At 49.0% G+C, this 24,497-nt stretch overlaps 2 protein-coding genes across 2 annotated transcripts in view; one reads left to right on the top strand and one right to left on the bottom strand.

Annotated features, from left to right (window-relative positions):
• The window catches only part of SOX30 (SRY-box transcription factor 30), a 32,059-nt gene extending 11,046 nt beyond the window's left edge, over positions 1-21,013 (top strand). The window contains exons 4-5 of the mRNA XM_075342215.1: positions 12,325-12,700; positions 20,595-21,013. Of these exons, the coding sequence (XP_075198330.1) occupies positions 12,325-12,700; positions 20,595-20,952 (734 nt within the window). The 3' untranslated portion in view covers positions 20,953-21,013. The remainder of the gene's footprint in view (positions 1-12,324; positions 12,701-20,594) is intronic.
• THG1L (tRNA-histidine guanylyltransferase 1 like) overlaps positions 1-24,497 on the bottom strand; it is a 137,405-nt gene that overhangs the window by 39,439 nt on the left and 73,469 nt on the right. The window lies entirely within an intron of this gene.

Raw genomic sequence — 24,497 nt, 5'->3', positions numbered from 1 at the left:
CTCAGTTTTAGCTTTGTGCGCAAGGAGGTCAGACACGCACGCATAGCTCCATTGTTTTTAGTCAGCAGCAGCTGCTGACTATGTCGGATGGAAGAAAAGAGGGCCCATACAGGGCTCCCAGCATGCTCCCTTCTCACCCCACTGTATGTCGGAGGTGTTTGTAAGGTTGAGGTACCCATTGCGGGTACGGCGGCAGGAGCCCACATGCTGATTCCTTCCCCATCCCTTTTTACAGGGCTCTGGGTGAAGTGGGATTTACTGGTCTCCAGGCACTGAGACCGTGCTCCATCTACAGCCCCTGGAGAAGATGCTGGATGGAGCGGAGTACATCAGGGACATGGCCCTGCTTCCTCAAGGTACTCTGTGTCCCCGTGCATTTGGCGCTCACACCGCAGCATGCTGGGTGTTGTAGTGCGCCGGGGGACATCAGCGCTACGGCGCTTGTGCCATGGCCTCATTCAGCTTCGCTGAAGCAGGCACACTTATAGGAATCGGTCGCGCCGGCCGCTGGGACTGCGGCGCGGCTGGCACTTGTGGTGCGCCGGGGACTTCAGCGCGGCCCGCGCTTTTACGGCGGCCGCGCTGATAACTTGAGTCCCCGGCTTTTGCGGCCTGCTTCCGTTCGTTCCCGCCCCCGGACCTGCCAGTCAGGAGAGGGGCGGGACGCTGGCCACGTCTAGGAATCGGTCACGCCGGCCGCTGGGACTGCGGCGCGGCTGGCACTTGTGGTGCGCCGGGGACTTCAGCGCGGCCCGCGCTTTTACGGCGGCCGCGCTGATAACTCGAGTCCCCGGCTTTTGCGGCCTGCTTCCGTTCGTTCCCGCCCCCAGACCTGCCAGTCAGGAGAGGGGCGGGACGCTGGCCAGTGCATCAGCGCCGAGGGCTGGAGTCGTTTTTACATACTCCAGCCCTCACAATCGGCACAGAGGGGACACTGTTTCCCGCACTTTTGTTTGGGAACTCCCACGGACCGCCCCTCTCCACAGACGCCGGCAGCCATTCCTGCTGACACGCTGAGCTGCAGAGGGGAGCCGGGGAGACCCAGACAAGGAATTCTGCAGCCTCTTACCCGCTATTCAGCGGGCGGTAAGCAGCCCTCAGGGCTCACCCCCTCTTGTGCCAGTAGTATTCTTAGTATTTTGTTTCTACAAATACTTTGTATTGCATAGCGCTGGTCGCCCTTTGGCTATAGACTCTCTCACATTGCAGAGAGCCAGCAGCATGTCGTCCGTAAAACGCAAGGGTGCCAAGGCACAGACATTATATGCTTCCTGCACCGCATGTGGGACTTTTCTACCGGCAGGCTCCACGGACCCCCATTGTGTGCAGTGCTCGGCCCCTGCGGCGCTTGCACAGTCGGGACCTCTGCTGGACGTGACCCAGGGTGTACCACCTGTGAATGCTGTCCAGGTGACAGGAACTGAGTTTGCAGCTTTTGCTGACAGAATGTCTCTCACTATGTCACAAATTCTTGACACATTGCGAGCTAGGCCTGTACTTCAGGCCACGGACACTGTGCAATCATTGCCCCCTGGTCCCCCTCAGCTCCAAGCTCCGGGACGGGCATATACACCTCAGGGTGAAGACTCTGACTCGGACGATGGCCCCGGGCAGCCTAAGCGGGCTCGCTATGACGGGCCTTCACATTCATCTCAATGGTCAGGATCCCAGCGAGATGAATCTATGGGTGATGAGGCGGACGTAACTGATCAGGATTCTGATCCTGGGACCGCTCTCAATCTAGATACACCAGATGGTGACGCCATAGTTAATGATCTTATATTTAACATCAATAAGATGTTAAATATTTCCCCACCAGCTCCTCTTGTGGAGGAGTCAGCTTCGCAGCACGAGAGAATCCATTTCAGATACCCTAAGCGTACTTTAAGCACTTTTCTGGACCACGCTGACTTTAGAGACGCAATCCAGAAACCCCACGCTTATCCTGAAAGGCGTTTTCCTAAACGGCTTAAAGATACACGCTATCCTTTTCCCCCTGAGGTGGTCAAGGGTTGGACCCAGTGTCCAAAAGTGGATCCTCCAATTTCCAGGCTTGCAGCTAGATCCTTGGTTGCAGTTGAAGATGGAGCGGCACTTAAAGATGCCACTGACAGGCAGATGGAGCTCTGGCTGAAATCCATCTATGAAGCGATTGGAGCGTCATTAGCGCCTTCTTTTGCAGCCGTATGGGCACTCCAAGCTATCTCAGCCGGGCTTGCGCGAGTTGACTCCGTCACACGTGCATTTGCCCCGCAGGTAGCACCATTGACCTCGCAAATGGCGGCATTCGCGTCGTACGCGATTAATGCTGTTCTTGACGCTACAAGCCGCACGGCAGTGGCGTCAGCCAACTCCGTTGTTTTGCGTAGGGCCCTGTGGTTGAGACATTGGAAAGCAGATTCTCATTCCAAGAAGTGCTTAACCAATTTGCCTTTTTCTCGTGACCGATTGTTTGGAGAGCGTTTGGATGAAATCATCAAACACTCCAAGGGTAAGGACTCATCCTTACCGCAACACAGACAAAACAGACCCCAACAGAGGAAGGGTCAGTCTGGTTATCGGTCCTTTCGAGGACCGGGCAGGTCCCAATTCGCCTCGTCAAAAAAGACTCAAAAAGACCAGAGACGCTCAGATTCTTGGAGGTCTCAGTCACGCCCAAAAAGGACAGCCGGAGGAACCGTTGCCAAGACGGCGTCCTCCTGACTTGCGGTCTCCGATTCCCACACCCGCGGTCGGTGGGAGGCTTTCCCACTTTGGCGACATCTGGCTGTCACACGTCAAAGACCGTTGGGTGAGGGATATTCTGTCTCACGGGTACAGGATAGAGTTCAGTTCTCGTCCGCCAACTCGTTTCTTCAGAACTTCTCCACCACCAGACCGAGCCGATGCTCTGTTGCAGGCGGTGGCCGCTCTAAAGGCGGAAGGAGTGGTGTCCTCCGTCCCTCTTCAGGAACAAGGTCACGGTTTTTACTCCAATCTGTTTGTGGTCCCAAAAAAGGACGGATCGTATCGGCCCGTCCTGGATCTAAAGTTGCTCAACAGACACGTAAAAGTCAGGAGGTTCCGGATGGAATCCCTACGCTCCGTCATAGCCTCAATGTCTCAAGGAGATTTTCTAGCATCAATAGATATCAAAGATGCGTATCTCCACGTGCCGATCGCACCAGAGCATCAGCGTTTCCTACGCTTCGTCATACACGACGAACACCTGCAGTTCGTAGCGTTACCTTTCGGTCTGGCAACAGCCCCCCGGGTCTTCACCAAAGTCATGGCAGCAGTAGTAGCTGTTCTGCACTCGCAGGGTCACTCGGTCATCCCGTATCTAGACGACCTGCTTATAAAGGCACCCTCTCAAGAGGCATGCCAACACAGTCTGAAGGTGGCACTAGACACTCTCCAGAGTTTCGGGTGGATTATCAACTTTCCAAAGTCTCATCTAACCCCGACCCAATCTCTGACTTATCTTGGCATGGAGTTTCATACTCTCTCAGCGATAGTGAAGCTTCCACTGGACAAGCAGTGCTCGCTACGGACTGGAGTGCAATCTCTCCTTCAGAGCCAGTCGCACTCACTGAGGCGCCTCATGCATTTCCTAGGAAAGATGGTAGCAGCAATGGAGGCAGTCCCGTTCGCGCAGTTTCATCTGCGCCCTCTACAATGGGACATTCTACGCCAATGGGACGGGAAATCGACGTCCCTCGACAGGACTGTCTCCCTCTCTCAGACTGCCAAGGACTCTCTGCGTTGGTGGCTTCTCCCCACCTCATTGTCACAGGGAAAGTCGTTCCTTCCCCCGTCCTGGGCAGTGGTCACGACGGATGCGAGCCTATCAGGGTGGGGAGCGGTGTATCTCCACCACAGGGCTCAGGGGATGTGGACTCTGGAAGAGTCCACCCTGCAGATCAATGTTCTGGAAATCAGAGCAATCTATCTTGCCCTGCGAGCCTTCCAACAATGGCTGGAAGGCAAGCAGATTCGGATTCAGTCGGACAATTCCACGGCGGTGGCGTACATCAACCACCAAGGGGGAACACGCAGTCGCCAAGCTTTTCAAGAAGTCCAACGGATTTTGACGTGGGTGGAAAGCAGAGCGTCCACCATATCCGCAGTTCACATCCCAGGCGTGGAAAACTGGGAAGCAGACTTTCTCAGTCGCCAGGGCATGGACGCAGGAGAATGGTCCCTTCACCCGGACGTGTTTCAGCAGATCTGTTGCCGCTGGGGGACGCCGGACGTCGATCTGATGGCGTCACGGCACAACAACAAGGTCCCAGTTTTCATGGCACGGTCTCACGATCACCGAGCACTGGCGGCAGACGCCTTGGTTCAGGATTGGTCGCAATTCCGACTCCCCTATGTGTTCCCACCTCTAGCATTGTTACCCAGAGTTCTCCGGAAAATCAGGTCCGACTGCCATCGAGCCATACTCGTCGCTCCAGATTGGCCAAGAAGGTCGTGGTACCCGGATCTGTGGCATCTCACGGTAGGGCCAACCGTGGACACTACCAGACCGTCCAGATTTGCTGTCTCAAGGGCCGTTTTTCCATCTGAATTCTGCGGCCCTGAACCTGACTGTGTGGCCATTGAGTCCTGGATCCTAGCGGCCTCAGGTTTATCTCATGAGGTTGTTGCCACAATGAGACAGGCTAGAAAACCATCCTCAGCTAAGATCTATCACAGAACGTGGAAGATATTCTTAGCGTGGTGCTTGGCTCAAGGGTTTTCTCCCTGGCCATTTGCATTGCCAATTTTTCTTTCCTTCCTGCAGTCTGGGTTGGAAAAAGGTTTGTCGCTTAGCTCTCTTAAGGGTCAAGTCTCCGCGCTATCCGTATTCTTTCAGAAGCGCTTGGCACGGCTTTCTAAAGTACGCACGTTTCTCCAAGGAGTTTGTCATATCGTTCCTCCTTACAGACGGCCATTGGAACCCTGGGATCTGAACAAGGTTCTCATTGCTCTCCAGAAGCCGCCTTTCGAGCCTTTGAAAGAGGTTCCCCTTTCTCGGCTTTCACAAAAGGTAGTTTTTCTTGTGGCGGTCACGTCTCTTCGAAGAGTGTCCGAGCTAGCGGCGTTATCTTGCAAATCTCCCTTCCTGGTGTTTCACCAAGACAAGGTAGTACTGCGTCCAATTCCAGAGTTTTCTCCCAAGGTGGTTTCTTCCTTTCATCTCAATCAGGATATCACTTTGCCATCTTTGTGTCCGCATCCAGTTCACCAATTTGAAAAGGGTTTACATCTGTTGGACCTGGTGAGAGCACTCAGGATTTACATTTCTCGCACGGCGGCTCTACGCCGTTCTGATGCGCTCTTTGTCCTAGTCGCTGGTCAGCATAAGGGATCGCAAGCTTCCAAATCCACCCTGGCGCGGTGGATCAAGGAACCAATTCTTCACACATACCGTTCTGCTGGGCTTCCGATTCCATCTGGACTGAAGGCCCATTCTACCAGAGCCGTGGGTGCGTCCTGGGCATTGCGGCATCAGGCTACGGCTCAGCAAGTGTGCCAAGCGGCTACCTGGTCGAGTCTGCACACGTTTACCAAACACTATCAAGTGCATACCTACGCTTCGGCAGATGCCAGCCTAGGTAGACAGGTCCTTCAGGCGGCGGTGGCCCACCTGTAGGAAGAGGCTGTCTGACAGCCCGTTCATGTGGTATCTTTTTACCCACCCAGGGACTGCTTTTGGACGTCCCACTGTCTGGGTCTCCCAATTAGGAGCGAAAAAGAAGAAGGGAATTTTGTTTACTTACCGTAAATTCCTTTTCTTCTAGCTCCAATTGGGAGACCCAGCACCCGCCCTATTTGTTCTTAGGGTTTCGTTTTTTCGGGTGCACATGTTGTTCATGTTGTTTCTTAAGTTCTCCGATCGTGTTATCGGATTGAATTTGTTTTTGAAACTGTTATTGGCTTTCCTCCTTCTTGCTTTGGTACTAAAACTGAGGAATCTGTACTCCTACGGGAGGGTGTATAGCCAGAAGGGGAGGGGCCTTACACTTTTAAGTGTAGTTCTTTGTGCGGCCTCCAGAGGGCAGTAGCTATACACCCACTGTCTGGGTCTCCCAATTGGAGCTAGAAGAAAAGGAATTTACGGTAAGTAAACAAAATTCCCTTCTTATCGTGCTCTAGCAGCAAATCCTCATTTCTGGCTCCGGCTCTGATGGGGTTAATCTCTCTCCTGACTTCCTGGGTTCAGTTCCTACAACTCCCATAATTCTTAGGACTGTATCTAACACACCCACTCAGCTGTGTGCGTGCGTGTGTGTGTACAGAAATTATGATTAGTCTGCTTTCACACATCACTTTTTGGCATCAGGCACAATCCGGTGTAAAAACTGATGCAATGGATCAGGCGAAAAATCGGATCAGTTGCATCAGTTTTTTCCATCAGTTCCTTCAGTTTTTGGACGGATCCGTTGCGCTACTGAGCATGCTCAGTAGTAAAAAACGGAATCAGTCGCTGTAATGCGTTGTATACCGCTTTACGACGGATCCAGCGGCCATAGGCTTTCATTGTACATGACGCCGGCGCTGTCCGTTTTTTTGCCGCTGCCAAAAGACGTTGCATGCTGCGTCCTTTCCGGCAGCTGGACACATAATGTTCGCTGGATCCGTGCACAACGGATGCAACACAAGGGCATCAGGCACAATCCGGCGCTAATACAATTCAATGCGGAAAAAACAGATCCGGCTTTATCCGTTTTTCGCCAGATTGTGCCTGATCGCAAAAAACTGATGTATGAAAGCAGCCTTAGCCGGCGCAACGTGTGAAAAAAATAAATAATAGGGGGGAAAATAAATGATGGGGTTATAAGATTGCTTTTTTTCCCTCTTGCCTAGTCACTGTGTGTCGTCCGTATCATCCGTGTGGCATGCATTTTGCATTTAAGGGTAACCCAAGCAGCTACTGGCTGCTAACCCCCACTGCTTGGTGTTACCTTCACTGGCAATGGAAAATCCAGGGAAGACCTTTTTTTTTTTTTTTGTTTAAAGTTTTTTGCCTAAAACTGAAAAAAAAAATGACGTGGACTTCGCCATATTTTTTGTATGCCAGCCAGGTACGGCAGGCAGGTATGGGCTGCCCCCAACCCCCAGCTGCCTATTTGTACCCGGCTGGGAACAAAAAATATAGGGAAGCCCTTTTTTTAAATTATTTCATGAATTTCATGAAATAATTTAAAAAAAAAAAATGACTTGAGCTTCACCTATATTTTGTGTCCAACCAGGTACAACTAGGCAGCTGGGGATTGGAATCCGTAGCGCAGGGTGGCCCAAGCTTTCTGCCCCCCCCCCGCTGCAAATTGCAGTCCACAGCTGCCCCAAAAAATGGCGCTTTCATCAAAGCGCCATCTTCTGGTGCTGTATCCAACTCTTCCAGTGGCCCTGGTGGCACACTGGTTAATAAGGGGTTAATACCAGCTTTGTTTTACCAGCTGGTATAAAGCCTGAGATTCTTAATGTCAGGCCAAGTTTGACTGGGCCATTAAGAATCTCCAATAAAGGGTTAAAAAAAGACACCACACAGAGAAAAAATACTTTATTAGAAATAAATACACAGACACATTCGGGACTCCATCTTTATTACTCCCTCTCACCCCTCCACAATAGAGATTTCTGTACTAACAGAGAGAGAAAAGAGAGAGAGAGAGAAGAAAAGAGAGAGAGAGAAGAAAAGAGAGAGGGAAAAGAGAGAGAGGGAAAAGAGAGAGAGGGGGAAGAGAGAGGGAAAAGAGAGGGGAAAAGAGAGGGGGACGAGAGAGGGAAAATAGAGAGAGGGAGGGAAAAGAGAGAGGGAGGGAAAAGAGAGAGGGAAAAGAGAGAGAGGGAAGTGAGAGAGAGGGAAAAGAGAGGGAGAGGGGGAAGAGAGGTGCTCTGTTACATGCTGTGCTGCATGTTACCACCTTTCTCCACTCTGTGACTTGTGCAGGTGACAGTGTGCAGTAACTTGGTCCCATGCAGCAGGACAGGTGACAGAGCAAGCTGGTGACATGCTCTGCTCTGACACATGCGGTGCTGCATGTCACCAGCCTGTCAGCCTCTTGCTGTGTCCTGTGCTGCTGGTGGGAGTATATGATCACACTGCCCGGCACCGCACGCTCTCTTGACACCGGAGCAGAGCGGGTGGGTGGAGAGTGAGATCACATACTTACGTGACGGGGGGGGGGGGTGTTTCAGCTGAAGAACTCCCCCTCCCCTGTACTCCACACTGGCGCCCTGTCCCTCACCAACTGCCGGACGCTAAGCCCTCTTCACCGCTCCACACTGGCGTCCCGTACCATCCTCCGGATCCTCCCCTCGATGCTGGGCTGTGACGTGCGGTATTCACCTCCCACAGCCCAGTCAATCAGTGTGAGTGGCGCCAGCATCCCCTAACGTCCAGTTGGAGAGCCCGGAACTTGATGGGACGTCAGAGGATACTAGCGGCCGCAGCACTAGGGGGTCATGTGACTGGCACTGAGCGTGCAGGATAGCGCCGCTCAATGCCAGAACTGCAAATAGAGGCCAATGAAGAAGTGACCTAAAATTGTAAGTTGCACTCATATAGAAGATAAAAAAAATGGTGAACCACCCCAATTTAAAGGGATTGTCCAGTACTTAGGGGTACTTTGCACGTTGCGACATCGCTACTGTGATATCGTCGGGGTCAAATCAAAAGTGACGCACATCCGGCGCCGGTAACGACGTCGCAACGTGTATAGTGTAGATGCGCCGATAAACGATCGCAAAAGCGTCGTAAATCGGTGATCTGTGTAGCGTCGGCCATTTCCATAATGTCAGATCAATAGGAGATACGATGTTGTTCCTCGCTCCTGCGACAGCACACATCGCTGTGTATGAAGCCGCAGGAGCGAGGAACATCTCCTTAGGCTGCTTTCACACATAAGTTTTTTGCCATCAGGCACAATCCGGCAAAAACATGAAAAAACGGATGCGGCATCTGTTGCCGCCGGATCCGTTTTTTCCCCCATAGACTTTCATTAGCGCTAAATTGTGCCGGATGGCCTTGTGTTTCATCCGTTTTTTGCAAATTTAATTGTCCAGCGGCCTGATGAAACGTTGAAGTGAACGTTTTTGTGTCCGGCAAAAAAACCGGATCGCGCCGGATACGGCGCCGTGCGGTGTGTTTTATAATAGATCCGTTTTTTTTAACTGAGCATGCTCAATATCACACCGAATTTGTCAAAAAACTGAAGGAACTGATGGAAAAACTGATACAACAGATCCGTTTTTTCGCCGGATCCGTTGCATCAGTTTTTTTGCCGGATCGTGCCTGATACCAAAAACTGATGTGTGAAAGCAGCCTTACCTGCGTCCCGCCGGCAATGCGGAAGGAAGGAGGTGGGCGGGATGTTTACGTCCCGCTCATCTCCGCCCCTCCGCTTCTATTGGCCGCCTGCCGTGTGATGTCGCTGTGACGCCGCACGACCTGCCCCCTTAGCCCCCTTAGGAAGGAGGCGGTTCGCCGGCCAGAGCGACGTCGCAGGGCAGGTAAATGCGTGTGAAGCTGCCGTAGCGATAATGTTCGGTACGGCAGCTATCACAAGATATCGCATGTGCGACGGGGGCGGGTACTATCGCGCTCGGTATTGCAGCATCGGCTAGCAATGTCGCAACGTGCAAAGTACCCCTTAGTATTGATGGCTTATCCGTACCATAGGTTAGATGGAGGTGTGACACCCAGCACTCCCGCCCATCATCTGCTCCTAGTTGAGGTGGGATGTGATCAGTTGTGCAGCGGAACTGCACATCTCTATAAATTGTATACTGGCAGCAGTGGGGTCCTCATATAAAAATGAATAAATAACAAATAAAATAAAAAAACAAAAAAACACCAAAACCAGCATATCCGGCTCACAACGGGAATAGCTGATAAGGCGGAGGTAGCGGGTGTCACTTCCCCATCATCTGACATTGATGCCTTAAGGCCGCTTTACACGCTGCGATATCGTTACCGATATCGCTAGCGTGAGTACCCGCCCCCATCGGTGGCGCGACACGGGCAAATCGCTGCCCATGACGCATAACATCGCTCAGACCCGTCATACTACTTACCTGCCTAGCGACGTCGCTGTGACCGGCGAACCGCCTCCTTTCTAAGGGGTCGGTTCGTTCGGCGTCACAGCGACGTCACTAAGCGGGCGCCCAATAGAAGTGGAGGGGCGGAGATGAGCGGCCGTAACATCCCGCCTACCTCCTTCTTTCCTCATTGCCGGTGGACGCAGGTAAGGTGAGGTTCCTCGTTCCTGCGGTGTCACATGTAGCGATGTGTGCTGCCGCATGAGCGACGAACTACATTGTACACGCAGCAGCAACGATAATTGGGGATAGGGGGCATGTCACCGATTAGCGATTTTGCACGTTTTTGCGATGATGCAAAATCGCTCATAGGTGTCACACGCACCAACATCGCTAAATGGGCCGGATGTGCGTCACAAATTCCGTGACCCCAACGAGATCGCTTTAGCGATGCCGCAGCGTGTAAAGCGGCCTTTATCCTTCCTAAGCATAAGCTATCAATATAAAGTACTGGACAACTCCTAAATTGAAATGGTGGTTATATATATATACTGGATGTTATAGACGGCCACTGAAGAATATTTTACTCCATAAACCTTTCTAAATATATACGTGTGGTGTAGGATCAGTGCAATGTTTATCAATTGCTGCCTTCACCGGCTTCCAGCGCGACTCCACTCATCTTCTGACTTTTGTGACTGCAATAATGACCAGGCAGATCCCACAGGGGTTTATGCCTCCGAAAGTTATTTTTGCAATAAGTCTATGGAGCCTTAAATCATTATATCGCAGTGTGATCCGGAGAGTCGGAATAGAAGACACATCAGTAAGAAGAGGAGAGGAGCTGCGCTGCGCGATCGGTGAGTATTTCAATGCACCAAAAAACTACACTATACTACACCGATATTTGGAAAGGTATAGGGAATAAAATCTTTTTGATTGAAATTTTTATTTTTTAGATTAGGTGTTAGATTTAATGCACCACGTCAGTGGTTTTTTTTTTTATTTCACCACTGTATTCACCTGTCTTATACTCACTTGCTGACATCTTATACTCACTTGCCGCCATCTTATACTCACTTGCCGCCATCTTATACTCACTTGCCACCATCTTATATTCACTTGCCACCATCTTATACTCACTTGCCACCATCTTATACTCACTTGCCGCCATCTTATACTCACTTGCCACCATCTTATACTCACTTGCCTCCATCTTATCCCCCCTCCCTCCATCTTATACTCACTTGCCACCATCTTATACTCACTTGCCACCATCTTATACTCACTTGACGCCATCTTATACTCACTTGACGCCATCTTATACTCACTTGCTGCCATCTTATACTCACTTGCCACCATCTTATACTCACTTGCCGCCATCTTATACTCACTTGCTGCCATCTTTTACTCACTTGACGCCAACTTATACTCACTTGATGCCATCTTATACTCACTTGCCACCATCTTATACTCACTTGCCACCATCTTATACTCACTTGACGCCATCTTATACTCACTTGACGCCATATTATACTCACTTGCCACCATCTTATACTCACTTGCCACCATCTTATACTCACTTGACGCCATCTTATACTCACTTGACGCCATCTTATACTCACTTGCTGCCATCTTATACTCACTTGCCACCATCTTATACTCACTTGCCGCCATCTTATTCTCGACGCCATCTTATACTCACTTGACGCCATCTTATACTCACTTGACGCCATCTTATACTCACTTGATGCCATCCTATACTCCTTGCCACCATCTTATATTCACTTGCCGCCATCTTATACTCACTTGCCACCATCTTATACTCACTTGCCGCCATATTATACTCACATGCCGTCATCTTATACTCACTTGCCGCCATCTTATACTCACTTGCCGCCATCTTATACTCACTTGCCGCCATCTTATACTAACATGCCATCATCTATATCTGTTTCCAACTTTGCTCCAGTCGGTCTTCGACAGTTTGTGCCGGCAGCTCCAGTGTTTCATGGAGCGCACCTGAGGTCACAACTCATTTGCAAGTCTATGAGAGCCTCGGTCTGGCTCTCATAGAGATGCATGAGAGCTTATGATGAAACTTCTGACTTCCGGACAGTCAGAAGTTACTGGCACAAGATGACGCCAGAAAAAGGTGAAGAGTGTGAGTATAAAACCGGGGGACTTAGATTAGGAGCACCACTCCACACCACTGTTTTGAACTTCTATTCTCTTTCATCCAAAACACTTGTCCTTTGTGGATTTATTTTCTGTAGATTACTTTCTAATATACTTTTTTTTCCATTTATGAAGGCGAAGAAGCTGGTTCACTGCTACCTATTGCCAATAGCTCTGTGTCCACCCCACCGGTTCATCCCCGCACTGTGGTGCCGGCGGAGACGACTCCATCGCTTCCTCTAGTCAATCTGCAGACGATAAACCCAGAGCCACTCCTAGAGACGACTCAGGCTCCATCAGTCTCCAGTCCGGAAATGGTTCAGTCTCCAGAGCAGCCGTCATCTGAATTACCGGAGAGGCCATATGTACCCGAGCTGCACTATCCGGCCTTCGTGCCACAGCCTGGTATTCTGCCATACGCTCCCGTGTATTCGGGCTACTATGCTTTTCATCCACAGTTTGCTTTCCGCCAGCCATTGTTCCTGTCTGGAGCGCATTACTTCCCCTCTAGGTGAGCAGCTCTGTCACTGTGTACATTGTGTGTTATATCCAGATGCTGATCTGTTGCCTGATTCATGGGAATCCCTGGGTACAAGCAGCGACCAGAGGTATCTGGGCTACAGAAACAGCCGCGGGGGCTACGAGACACTGATACCAAAGTGAAATTGTGGCCCTGGGCAAAAATTCAAAGTTGGGCCCCTCATGGAGTCTACTTTGTGATTGCTGTCTTGATCATAATGGGTGAGGACTTCTGAGCTCAGTGCAGTCGCCTGACAGGCATCAGGCCTCCATTGCCATGGTCACAGTATAGCAATGGCAGTGCGGAGCCTGGGCAGGAGGCGGTGGTGGAGGATTGGTAGGTGCGCTACTGACCTCTGACACCCGCATCGCCATAACTCCAAACTTTGACAGATAGGAAGGCGGGACACACATTATGGTACCATGGCAGCCCCCTATCCTCTGCCAGTCCTGTCTATGTGCCCACAGAGTTCGATACCCTTCATGACCCCCACACAGTATGATGCCCCAGCACCCCTACCCAAACAGTATGATGCCCTACCGCCCCTCACCCACACAGTATGATGTCTTAGCGCCCCTAACCCACAAAGCATGATCCCCTGGCACCCCTCACCCACACAGTATGATGCCCTAGTGCCCCTCACCCACACAGTATGATGTCCTAGCGCCCCTAACCCACACAGTATGATGTCCTAGAACCCCTCACCCACACAGTATGATGTCCTAGCGCCCCTAACCCACAAAGCATGATCCCCTGGCGCCGGTCACCCACATAGTATGATTCCCTAGAGCCCATCACCCACACAGTATGTTGCCCTAGCGCCCCTCACTCACACAGTATGATGCCCTAGGTATGATGCCCTAGAGCCCCTCACCCACACAGTATGATGCCCTAGTGACCCTCACCCACATAGTATGATTCCCTAGCGCCCCTCACCCACACAGTATAATACCCCAGCACCCCTACCCACACAGTATGATGCCCCAGCAGCCTCACCCACACAGTGTGATGCCCTAGCGCCCCTCACTAACACAGTATGATGCCCTAGCGCCCTTTACCCACACAGTATGATGCCCTAGCGCCCCTCACCCACACAGTATGATGCCCTAGTGCCCTCACCCACACAGTATGATGCCCTAGCGCCCCTCACTCACACAGTATGATGCCCTAGCGCCCTTTACCCACACAGTATGATGCCCTAGCGCCCCTCACCCACACAGTATGATGCCCTAGTGCCCTCACCCACACAGTATGATGCCCTAGCGCCCCTTATCCACACAGTATGTTGCCCTAGTGCCCCTCACCCACACAGTATGATGCCCCCCATGCTGTATAATGTCCAAATTGTCCTCCCACACACAATGCCGAAGATTAGCTGATCGCTGCGCTCGGCTGTCTTCAGTAATCCCACTAAGAGAGAGTTCATGATCAATCACCTCTCTATTCACAAGGCTTTTCTGAGCCCCAATTCTTGGGATCGATGTGACCCCCAGCAATCGGGAAGTTATTCCCATTATGTTATTTGCATAACATCCAAACTTGAGAATACCCCTTTAATCATTGCAATGAATAGGGTTTTCAATTTTCACCAAACCAAACGCTAGCAGACATGTAAAGTAATAAAGCCATCTGGTGTTCCCCCTTCAGCCACTCTCTGCCGGTGATCTGATCTCTGTGCTTCGAAAGCAGCGGTGACGTCATTTCATCAGATCACATCACCACTGCAGCCAATCACTGAACTCAGCGGCTTATGCTGTGTTAGCTGTGGATTCAATGCTTTTTTTATGCATGTTTTATATGTTTTTACTTTTGCTTTTTAACACTATGTTTATGCTTTTTTTCCTATTAATTTGAATGGGTAAAAAACACTAAAAGAATTGACACGCTGCAGATTTGATAAAACACTTTGATGCTTCAAATCTCCAAGTCAAAAATAAGCAGCGTGTGCATGAGATTTCCAAAATCACATTCACTTGATACTGCAAAATGTTGCGTTTTTTGTGCTTGGAAAAAAAAACGCAGCATGTGAACAAGTACTTATTGTGCAGATTAGACAACTCAATATTCCTTAATTTATTGGTCCATGTGCGGTCCATGACTTCGTGACTGGTCGGAGGTCTCCTAAACCCATCATAGGAGTATATAAGATATTGGGCTGTTAAGCGTGGGTCAGGAGAGCTTCTGCTCCACCCACCGGTCCAGAAATAGCCGTCTGTACACGGACCGCTGAAATAGCCGTCTTTACACAGATCGCTGACATAGTAGTCTGTATGTGGACCGCGAAAGTCTGATGTGTGAACCCGGCCTGGGAATAAAGCTGTTCACACCTCCTTGGACAGCTTCTCTTGGTGACCGGATCTTCCACGCTTCCCACACATCTCCTGTCGGACACAAAGAATGGACAGCTCTAGTGACTACACTGATACGAGAGATTGAAAAATGCAATGTGTCACCCGCTTGTCTCTGCTCGGATTTGTCTTTTGAGATAAACCGGGGACTGAATAGTAAGTTCTGTGTCTGTGGGAGGACGGGGGAGTAGTCTTATCATGAGCCAGAGCGATATCTGATCTCTGAAGACTTTGAAGTGATAAGAAAGAACCTCAGAGAAGAGAAGGATGTCCGGACCGGGTGATTTGGGGTCTCTGAGACGTTTGCCTTATTTACATGATCATGAGGAATAAGTAGTCATCATTTTTTGGGTCCTGGATGACCATTTCCACCACCATCTCCACCACCATCTCCACCATACATCCCCACCATACAGCTCCACCACCATCTCCACCACCATTTCCACCAACCATCTCCACCACCATCTCCACCATACATCTCCACCATACATCCCCACCATACATCTCCACCACCATCTCCACCACCATTTCCACCAACCATCTCCACCACCATTTCCACCATCCATCTCTACCACCATTTCCACCATCCATCTCCAGCACCATCTCCACAACCATCTCCACCACCATTTCCACCATCCATCTCTACCACCATTTCCACCATCCATCTCCACCACCATCTCCACCACCATCTCCACCATCCATCTCCACCATCCATCTCCACCACCATTTCCACCACCATCTCCACCACCATCTCCACCACCCAAATCCCCTTTTTGATACAATGGACCAGACATATCAGCCATGATTAAAATAAACATTATTGCTAGTCTGCGATAATTTAATCATATCAAGTCCGGACCATTTATCCCCCATTCCTGACCAGACTCTTTTATTTTTTCATACATGTGTTTTAAAAAGCTATACATTTTATCTCGTTTGGATATATTTGATTCTCTCTCCTTTTTTCGTGATACTTGGGGAGTAATTTTACACTGACTCTCTGTTTTTTCCTTTGGCTGATATCAGGCAACATCAGTGGAAAAATAAAGGAAATAAGTGTATTATTATTATTTTGTGATCATAAAGTATTACTAAAATACATTTAGAAATGCATTCCCTATTCTGTAACAAATATTTTTATATATATTTTTCAGATTTTTTTCTTCTTTTTATGGGCTTGGGGTTAGTAACAGAGATTTGGAAAGACAGTGGCATTTTTTTAATAAATAAAAAAATAATAATTGTACCTATTTTTTATTTATATATTTTTCATTTACTTTACACATTGTGCTCCCATAAGGTCATACAAGACAATTTTAAGGGATGAGAGCATTTCAATATTTTTATATCAAATTTTTTTCCCTTGTAACTGAGGCTGGTTTATTAGCCCCAGTTACAGGGGAAATGCAGCCTCCAAGTTGCATAGCGGAGCTGACATTGTCTCCTATGACCCACCAGCTCCTGCTCCTTCATTATACACAGTGATCATATGACCGCTGTGTACAAAGGAGGAAACATCTTCGGACTTCGGAGCCTCCAACATGTGTGGCTAAAAGATATAAAAAACCCTCTCTGTAGAGGAAGACCAGTTTCCCACATCCGTTCTCCAAACGGAAGATGTGGCCGGACTGCCAGGTTCCCAACCTGAGTTGACTGCTACGTAAGACAGTTAGCACAGGTCAGATGGCCCACCGTATGAGCCAGGTCTTCTGATCTGAGCATGGACCATGTTCTTGGGCGGGTGAAACCGACCTAAGGAGAAGTAGCTCTTCCTTGAATGACCATATCTAAATTAAAGATGCTCTTTTACAGCTATGTCTCGCAACCCAATATACACAAAAACGTAGTTCATGTGTGCATATACTCTTAATTAAGAGAGGGGTTGCCAGAGGGTTCTTGTCAGTTTATGGAATATCACACGATATCTCATGTGGATATGTCATAAAGGACGAGATGGAAAAATACCTTTAAAGATGAACTGTCACTTGCTCCTTTCCATTTTGTGCTGTGTCGCTCCATTGCAGAGATATTCACATTTGTTTAATCTGCAGAGCACTATGTGAAATCTCTACTTGCAGAACAACTTGGCACTTCCTCAGACTCTTCTCTGTGGGTGTGCACTTTCACTCCTCCTTCCCAGGCATTGCCAATTACAGCTCGGCTATCACGGTTCACAGAAAACCCTGTGGTGTCCGGCAGCAGAAGGTCGCTGCGTTTAGCCGCACATACTGCTCCTTGATATTCCATTCTTTCCTCTGTGGTGTAAATGGAGTTTTGTGTGTCTTCTCTCTTAGAGTTTACTCTTTCCCTTTTAGGACCCTGCAGAGATCTTTTCCTTTCACCTGCTAATGATTATTATGCATCACTCTCTGCATCTTTATATACCTGCATTTCCCCTTAGTATGTTGCTGGTGATAGAGTTAAGTTTCTATCCGGTCCTGATTCCAAGCAATCGGCTTGTAATCATCTGGAGAAACATTGTTCTATGTTGCTGATCATCTTCCTAAAGGTGGTCTCACACGTAGCGACGAAGCAGCGATCACGACGACGACCTGACCTTATCAAGATCGCTGCTGCGTCGTTACATGGTCGCTGGTGAGCTGTCAATCAGGCAGTTCTCCCCAGCGACCAGTGACCAGCCCCCACCCAGCAGCGACGCGTGGAAGCGATGCTGCGCTTGGTAACTAAGGTAAATATCGGGTAACCAAGCAAAATGCTTCGCTAGTTACCCGATATTTTCCTTGGTTACCAGTGCACAACGCTTAGCGCTGGCTCCCTGCACTCCTAGCCAGAGTACACATCGGGTTAATAAGCAAACCTTTGCTTATTTACCCGATGTGTACTCTGGCTACGCGTGCAGGGAGCACTGGCAGCATGAGAGCGGCGGACGCTAGTAACTAAGGTAAATATCGGGTAACCAGCGAAGCACTTCGCTTGGTTACCCGATGTTTACTTTGGTTACAGCTTACCGCAGGCTGCCAGACGCCGGCTCCTGCTCCCTGCACATTCAGTTTGTCACACACAGCGATGTGTGCTTCACAGCGGGAGAGCAATGTCCAAAAAATGAAGCAGGACATTCAGCAACAACCGGCGACCTCACAGCAGGGGCCAGGTCGTTGCTGGATGTCACACACAGCGACAGCGACGGGACGTCGCTGCTACGTCACAGAAAATGGTGACTTAGCAGCGCCGTCGCTGTGTGTGACATCACCTTTAGTCATCTTGGAGATAAGTTGTTTATTTGCATTTGTTCTTTAGGACTTCCTGCCCTTTCATTGCCTAAAGGGGGCTTTACACGCTACGACATCGCTGATGCGAAGTCGTTGGGGTCACGGAATTGGTGATTCACATCCGGCCGCATTAGCGATGCCGTTGCGTGTGACACCTAAGAGCGATTTTGCATCGTCGCAAAAACGTGCAAAATCGCTCATCGGTGACATGGGGGTCCATTCTCGAATATCGTTGCTGTAGCAGTAACGATGTTGTTGCTCGTTCCTGCGGCACCACACATCGCTCCGTGTGACACCGCAGGAACGAGGAAGCTCTCCTTACCTGCCTCCCGCCCGCAATGCGGAAGGAAGGAGGTGGGCGGGATGTTACGTCCCGCTCATCTTCGCCCCTCCGCTTCTATTGGGCGGCGGTTCAGTGACGCAGCTGTGACGCTAAACAAACCGCCCCCTTAGAAAGGAGGCGGTTCGCCGGTCACAGCGACATCGCTAGGCAGGTAAGTAGTGTGACGGGTCTGGGCGATGTTGTGCGGCACGGGCAGCGATTTGCCCGTGTCGCACAACAGATGGGGGCGGGTACCCACACTAGCGATATCGGTACCGATATCGCAGCGTGTAAAGCGGCCTTTAGGCTATGTGCGCACGTGTGCGCTCTGCACCGCACCTAAAAGGTGCGCTTCAGAGCGCAGCTGAAAAGCTCCGTTCTGAAGCGCCTGGTGCCTGCAGAATTCGTGCGCTCTGCATGCTGACTCTCCCTATAGACAGCATGCAAACCGCACGGAAGAAGTGACATGTCACTTCTTAGAACGCAGCGATTCGGGCACCAGCCAAATCGCTGCGCTCTAATATGCCACGTGCGCACGGCTCCTGCACAATCTTCATAGACTGTGCAGGGGACGCAGGACGCATGCAGCTACGCTGCGCTGCAGATCGCAGCGTAACTGCATGTAATACGCACACGTGCGCACATAGCCTAAGCCCCAATTCAAGGTCAACCAGGGCCAGGTATCCTGCTCGGCGCAGAGGTTCCGCATCTATCTAGGGACATCAGAGGAGCTGGGGGCCAGCAGACGTTTTTTATCAGGGGTCACCATCTTCCCCTTACGTAGACACAAAGCTTCCCTCTTCCATCCCCACATTTTTCACAGCTAGGTCGATATTTCTCCTTACCTAGCGTGACATCGGCAGTGCCTGAAACTGCTAGCTAAGCTGTCATGCTGTGATTGGCAGCATCTGGGAGTGGTGAAAGCGCGCGACCCTAGAAAAGACTCTGAAGAAACGCCCAGTTGGTCTGAAAGCAGAGATTTCACATACGGTGCTCCTAAAGTAACAAATGTGAATATCTCGGCAATGCCTGAAACTGCTAGCTAAGCTGCTATGCTTTGATTGGCAGCATGTGGGACTGGGGAAAGTGCATGCCCCTATAAAAGACTGTGAAGAACGCCCAATTGGTCTGAAACCAGAGATTTCACATACGGTGCTCCTAAAGTAACAAATGTGAATATCTCGGCAATGCCTGAAACTGCTAGCTAAGCTGCTATGCTTTGATTGGCAGCATGTGGGACTGGGGAAAGTGCATGCCCCTATAAAAGACTGTGAAGAACGCCCAATTGGTCTGAAAGCAGAGATTTCCCATACGGTGCTCCTAAAAGAAACATACAGTATGTGAATATCTCGGCAATGCCTGAAATTGCTAGCTAAGCTGCCATGCTGTGATTGGCAGCATGTAGGAGTGGGGACAGCGCACGCCCCTATAAAAGACTGTAAAGAAACGTCCAATTGGTCTGAAAGCAGAGATTTCACATACGGTGCTCCTAAAGTAACAAATGTGAATATCTCAGCAATGCCTAAAACTGCTAGCTAAGCTGCCATGCTGTGATTGGCAGCATCTAGGAGTGGGGAAAATGCACGTCCCTATAAAAGACTGAAGAAACGCCCAATTGGTCTGAAAGCAGAGATTTGACATACTGTCCTCCTAAAGTAACAAATGTGAATATCTCCGCAATGCCTGAAACTGCTAGCTAAGCTGCCATGCTGTGATGCCAATCGCATCTGGGAGTGGGGAAAGTGCACATCCCTATAAAAAGACTGTGAAGAAACGCCCAATTGGTCTGAAAGCAGAGATTTCACATACGGTGCTCCTAAAGTAACAAATGTGAATATCTCGGCAATGGAGCGACGTAGTGCAAAACGGAAAAGCGCAGCAGAATCAGGGGAGCGCAGGGATTTTTACACTGTATTTAACTAAGCAAGTAACAGGTTTGAGATTTGAGAATTATATTTTTCATTATTAACCATCTCCCATTTTAGTCTTTGCAGAGTGAGTCCCTACAACAGACCGCTTGCCCACAGTGACATCGGCGCACAGCTGCCAGGTTATGGGAGATATTATGAGGACCAGTACCACCAGCATGAGCCCATGTTTTCGGCCTTTAGCAGGGACTACCCTTGCATCACCTGCGAGGATCAGCAGGTCTGCAGCGAAGACTCGTGTCACAGCCTGGAAGGAAGCTCCTTCTACACAGAACCCGATGCCGACCTGTCATCTATGGAGCATATGTATTTTGGGAATGTGGCTTCAGATGGACAAACACAAGCACACGACGAGTATGTCAATGTGACCGATATCGAAGATGAGCCCAAAAGCAAAGTTATGCGACGGCTGTAAATTTCAGCAGAAAAACACAAAGAGTCAAGAAATTAAAATAGACGGATTTTCTTAAAATTAATTTCTGCCTTTTATCATTATTTTGATGTTTTGTCTTATTTTTATATTTTTTATTTCATATATTTTTTCATCCTGCTATCTTAACAATTAGATATCACACAGTTATAATATTAACCCCTTCTAGAGATGACGTACATTTGCGTCACAAGTTAGATGCTGTGTTTCCACAAAAAATAAAACTGTGTCTTATATTTTTTTGCCCTGAAAAATGCACTAGGGCTATTTTAACGCGCACCAATCACCAGAATTTTCCTATATAACCTAAAGCCAGTGCTATATTGGGGCTATCAGGCTGATTCTATACATACCTTTAGTACTTCAGCTTGTTGAGTGACAGCAGCTGATAACTGGGGGGTATTCATAGTTATCCCCTCCCCCTATTATTTATGCCAATTCTACTATAGAATCAATTTACTTTGTGACTAGAAGGACCGGTGCTGATGTCATACCCTTGTGAACGGAAGGGGCGGGGACTCAGCCAACACAGCTGATACCAGGAAGTAACATTTTTCTGTTGGCTGAGGCCCTGCCCCTTCTGGTCACATGAGTATGACATCAGCACAGGTCCTTTTAGTCACAAAGTAAATCGATTCTATAAAAGAACTAGCATAAATAACAGGGGGGCGGGAATCACTATGAATACTCCCCCAGCTATCAGCTGCTAAAGCTGCTGTCACTCAACAAGCTGCTGATTTTACAAACTTTACTTGCTTGTGTTTCAAAACCTATACATCTGAGCTGACAACTAAAGGTACTGTATGTATAGAATCAGTCAGTATAGCATTGGCTTTAGTTTATATAGGAAAATCCTGGTGGTTGGTGCGCTTTAAGCATACTCCGAAAAGGCAAAAAAACTCCTGCTAGGGCTTATATTCTGGGTAGGTCTTATAGTGGAGAACCAGGGTACCTATGTAATGAATCAACTCCGATCGCTACCCATCTGCGATGGCAGCGATCAGAGCTAGTGATATTTGTGTACCCAGTTGGGGGCTCTGACTGTCTCCCTATCGTCTACCCCTGTGCTGCTATCATATTGAAGGCCTCTTGTTTGTCTTCTTTGTCCTCCTAAATTGCTAAATTTACAAAACATGTCTACCCACCTCTTCTAACCCTCCCCAGATCTAGCGCTGACTCTCCGGCGGTCCTCCTCGTCTATATACTTGATCGCTGTAGTCAATCAGTGTCCTCAGCGGTCACACATAGTACTACTACTAGCATCACTGCTCAGCAACGGGAGCCATGATGACAGCAGTACGGTATGTGTCAACTGAGGCCTCTACTTGGCTGCAACAGTCAATGTTAAAAAATGTTTTTGTTTTTTTTTAAAGTTGGTTGACCCCTTTATTTATTTCTATGAGGAACACACACAGTTTTCATTGTCTGAGATTTTGGGGGTTTTTTTGCCTCTACCCTTTCTTCCAATAGTCATAACTATTTTATTTTTCCGTGGAGATAACCAATGACGCCATTCATTTTACTGTAGAATGTGCTGAAATAAAGGGAAAAAATTCCAAATCTTGAAAAACTCCCAAAAACAAACCATTCCATCATTGCTTTTTGGGTTCGGTTTGCGTGGCATTAATTTTGGCATCATGATTTTCCACTTCCATATGAAGAAAGTAATGTTATTTTATCATAATGACTAAAAAAAAATTCAGAAATTAGTAAAAAAAATAAATTAAAAAAAATAAAAAATATATATATTTTTTTATTTTTTTTATTAATTTCTGTAATATTTCTAATAATATAATTTCTGTAATAATATATATATATATATATATATATATATATATATATATAAATAATTATTATTTTATTTTTTTTTTTGTACTTTTGACACCATTTTATGAAACCCAGAACTTTTTTATTTTTCAGTTGGCTTGTTTATTTGGCACATGCTTTGGATGTGTGTTTTGGGTTTTTTTTTTAACTGCACTTTTGGGGTCCATTTTGATATGTTTTTTTTTTTTTCCCTACACCATTAACCTTCTGGTTTTAAATAATTTTTTATTTTTATAAATTAGACTTTTAGAAACATGGCGATGCTGAATATCCTTATTTTTTTTTTATTAGCTTTTTCTTCAGCGCTCTATTGGGAGACCCAGACGATTGGGGTATAGCTACTGCCTCCGGAGGCCACACAAAGCACTACACTAAAAAGTGCAAGGCCCCTCCCCTTCTGGCTATACCCCCCTGTGGTATCACGGGTTCTCCAGTTTTCAAGCTTTGTGCGAAGGAGGTCAGACATCCATGCATAGCTCCACAGATTTTAGTCAGCAGTAGCTGCTGACTATTTCGGATGGAAGAAAAGAGGGCCCATATAGGGCCCCCAGCATGCTCCCTTCTCACCCGTTGATGGTGTTGTAAGGTTGAGGTACCTATTGCTGGTACGGAGGCTGGAGCCCACATGCTGCTTTCCTTCCACATCCCCCTGAGGGGCTCTGAGGAAGTGGGATCCTGCCGGCCTCAAAGCTCTGACGCCGGGCTCCATCCACAGACCCATTTGAACCTGCTGGATACGGAGCTGGAGTACCGTTCAGGGACATGGCTATCGGCGTGTCGGTTGCTCCGGCATTCACAGCCGTATAGGCAACCTAACCTGTTCAGCTGTTCTTGCGCAGCTGGCCTTGAGCACATGTACATCTGTACCGCAGAGGCGTCCGTAACCCCGCAATGTCTGCACTGCGACTTACCCTATTAATGCTGTCCTAAAAGTACAGTCGAGGTTTCGGTCCTTCCCAAGCTCGGGCAGGTCCCAATTGTCCTCGTGCAAAAGGGCTACAAAACCTCAGACGGGCTCAGATTCCGGCCGGGCTCAATCACGCCCAAGGAAGGCAGCCGGAGGAACCGCTACCAAGGCGGTCTCCTCATGACTCTCAGCTCTCTCTCTCTCTCTCCGCATCCGCGGTTGATGGCAGACTCCCCCGCCTTTGGCGACATTTAGCTGCCACAGGTCACAGACCGGTGGGTGGCGGACATTGTGCTCACGTGCACAGGACAGTGTTCTGTTCTCGTCCTCCGACTCCATTCTTCAGAACGGCCCCACCTCTCCACCGAGCAGATGCCCTGCTGCAGGCGGTGGACGCTCTAAGAGCAGAAGGAGTGGTGATCCCTGTCCCCCCCTCAGGAACGAGGGCGAGGGTTTGTACTCCAATCTCTTTGTGGCTCCAAAACAGGACGGCTCCTTCCGTCCTGTTCTGGACCTAAAACTGCTCAACAATCATGTGCACGCCAGGCGGTTCCGGATGGAATCCCTCCGATCCGTCATTACCTCAATGTCTCGAGGAGACTTCCTTGCCTCAACAGACATCAAAGATGCCTATCTCCACGTGCCAATTGCTACGGAGCACCAACGTTTTCTACGTTTTGTGATAGGAGACGACCATCTTCAGTTCGTAGCTCTGCCATTCGGTCTGGCGACAGCCCCACGGGTGTTCACCAAGGTCATGGCAGCAGTGGTAGCAGTCTTGCACTCTCAGGGACAC

Source organism: Anomaloglossus baeobatrachus, chromosome 4, assembly GCF_048569485.1.
Source record: "Anomaloglossus baeobatrachus isolate aAnoBae1 chromosome 4, aAnoBae1.hap1, whole genome shotgun sequence".
NCBI classification, from domain to species: domain Eukaryota; kingdom Metazoa; phylum Chordata; class Amphibia; order Anura; family Aromobatidae; genus Anomaloglossus; species Anomaloglossus baeobatrachus.
Note: the sequence above shows the minus strand (reverse complement) of the source record. Positions and strands in the feature narration are given on the sequence as shown.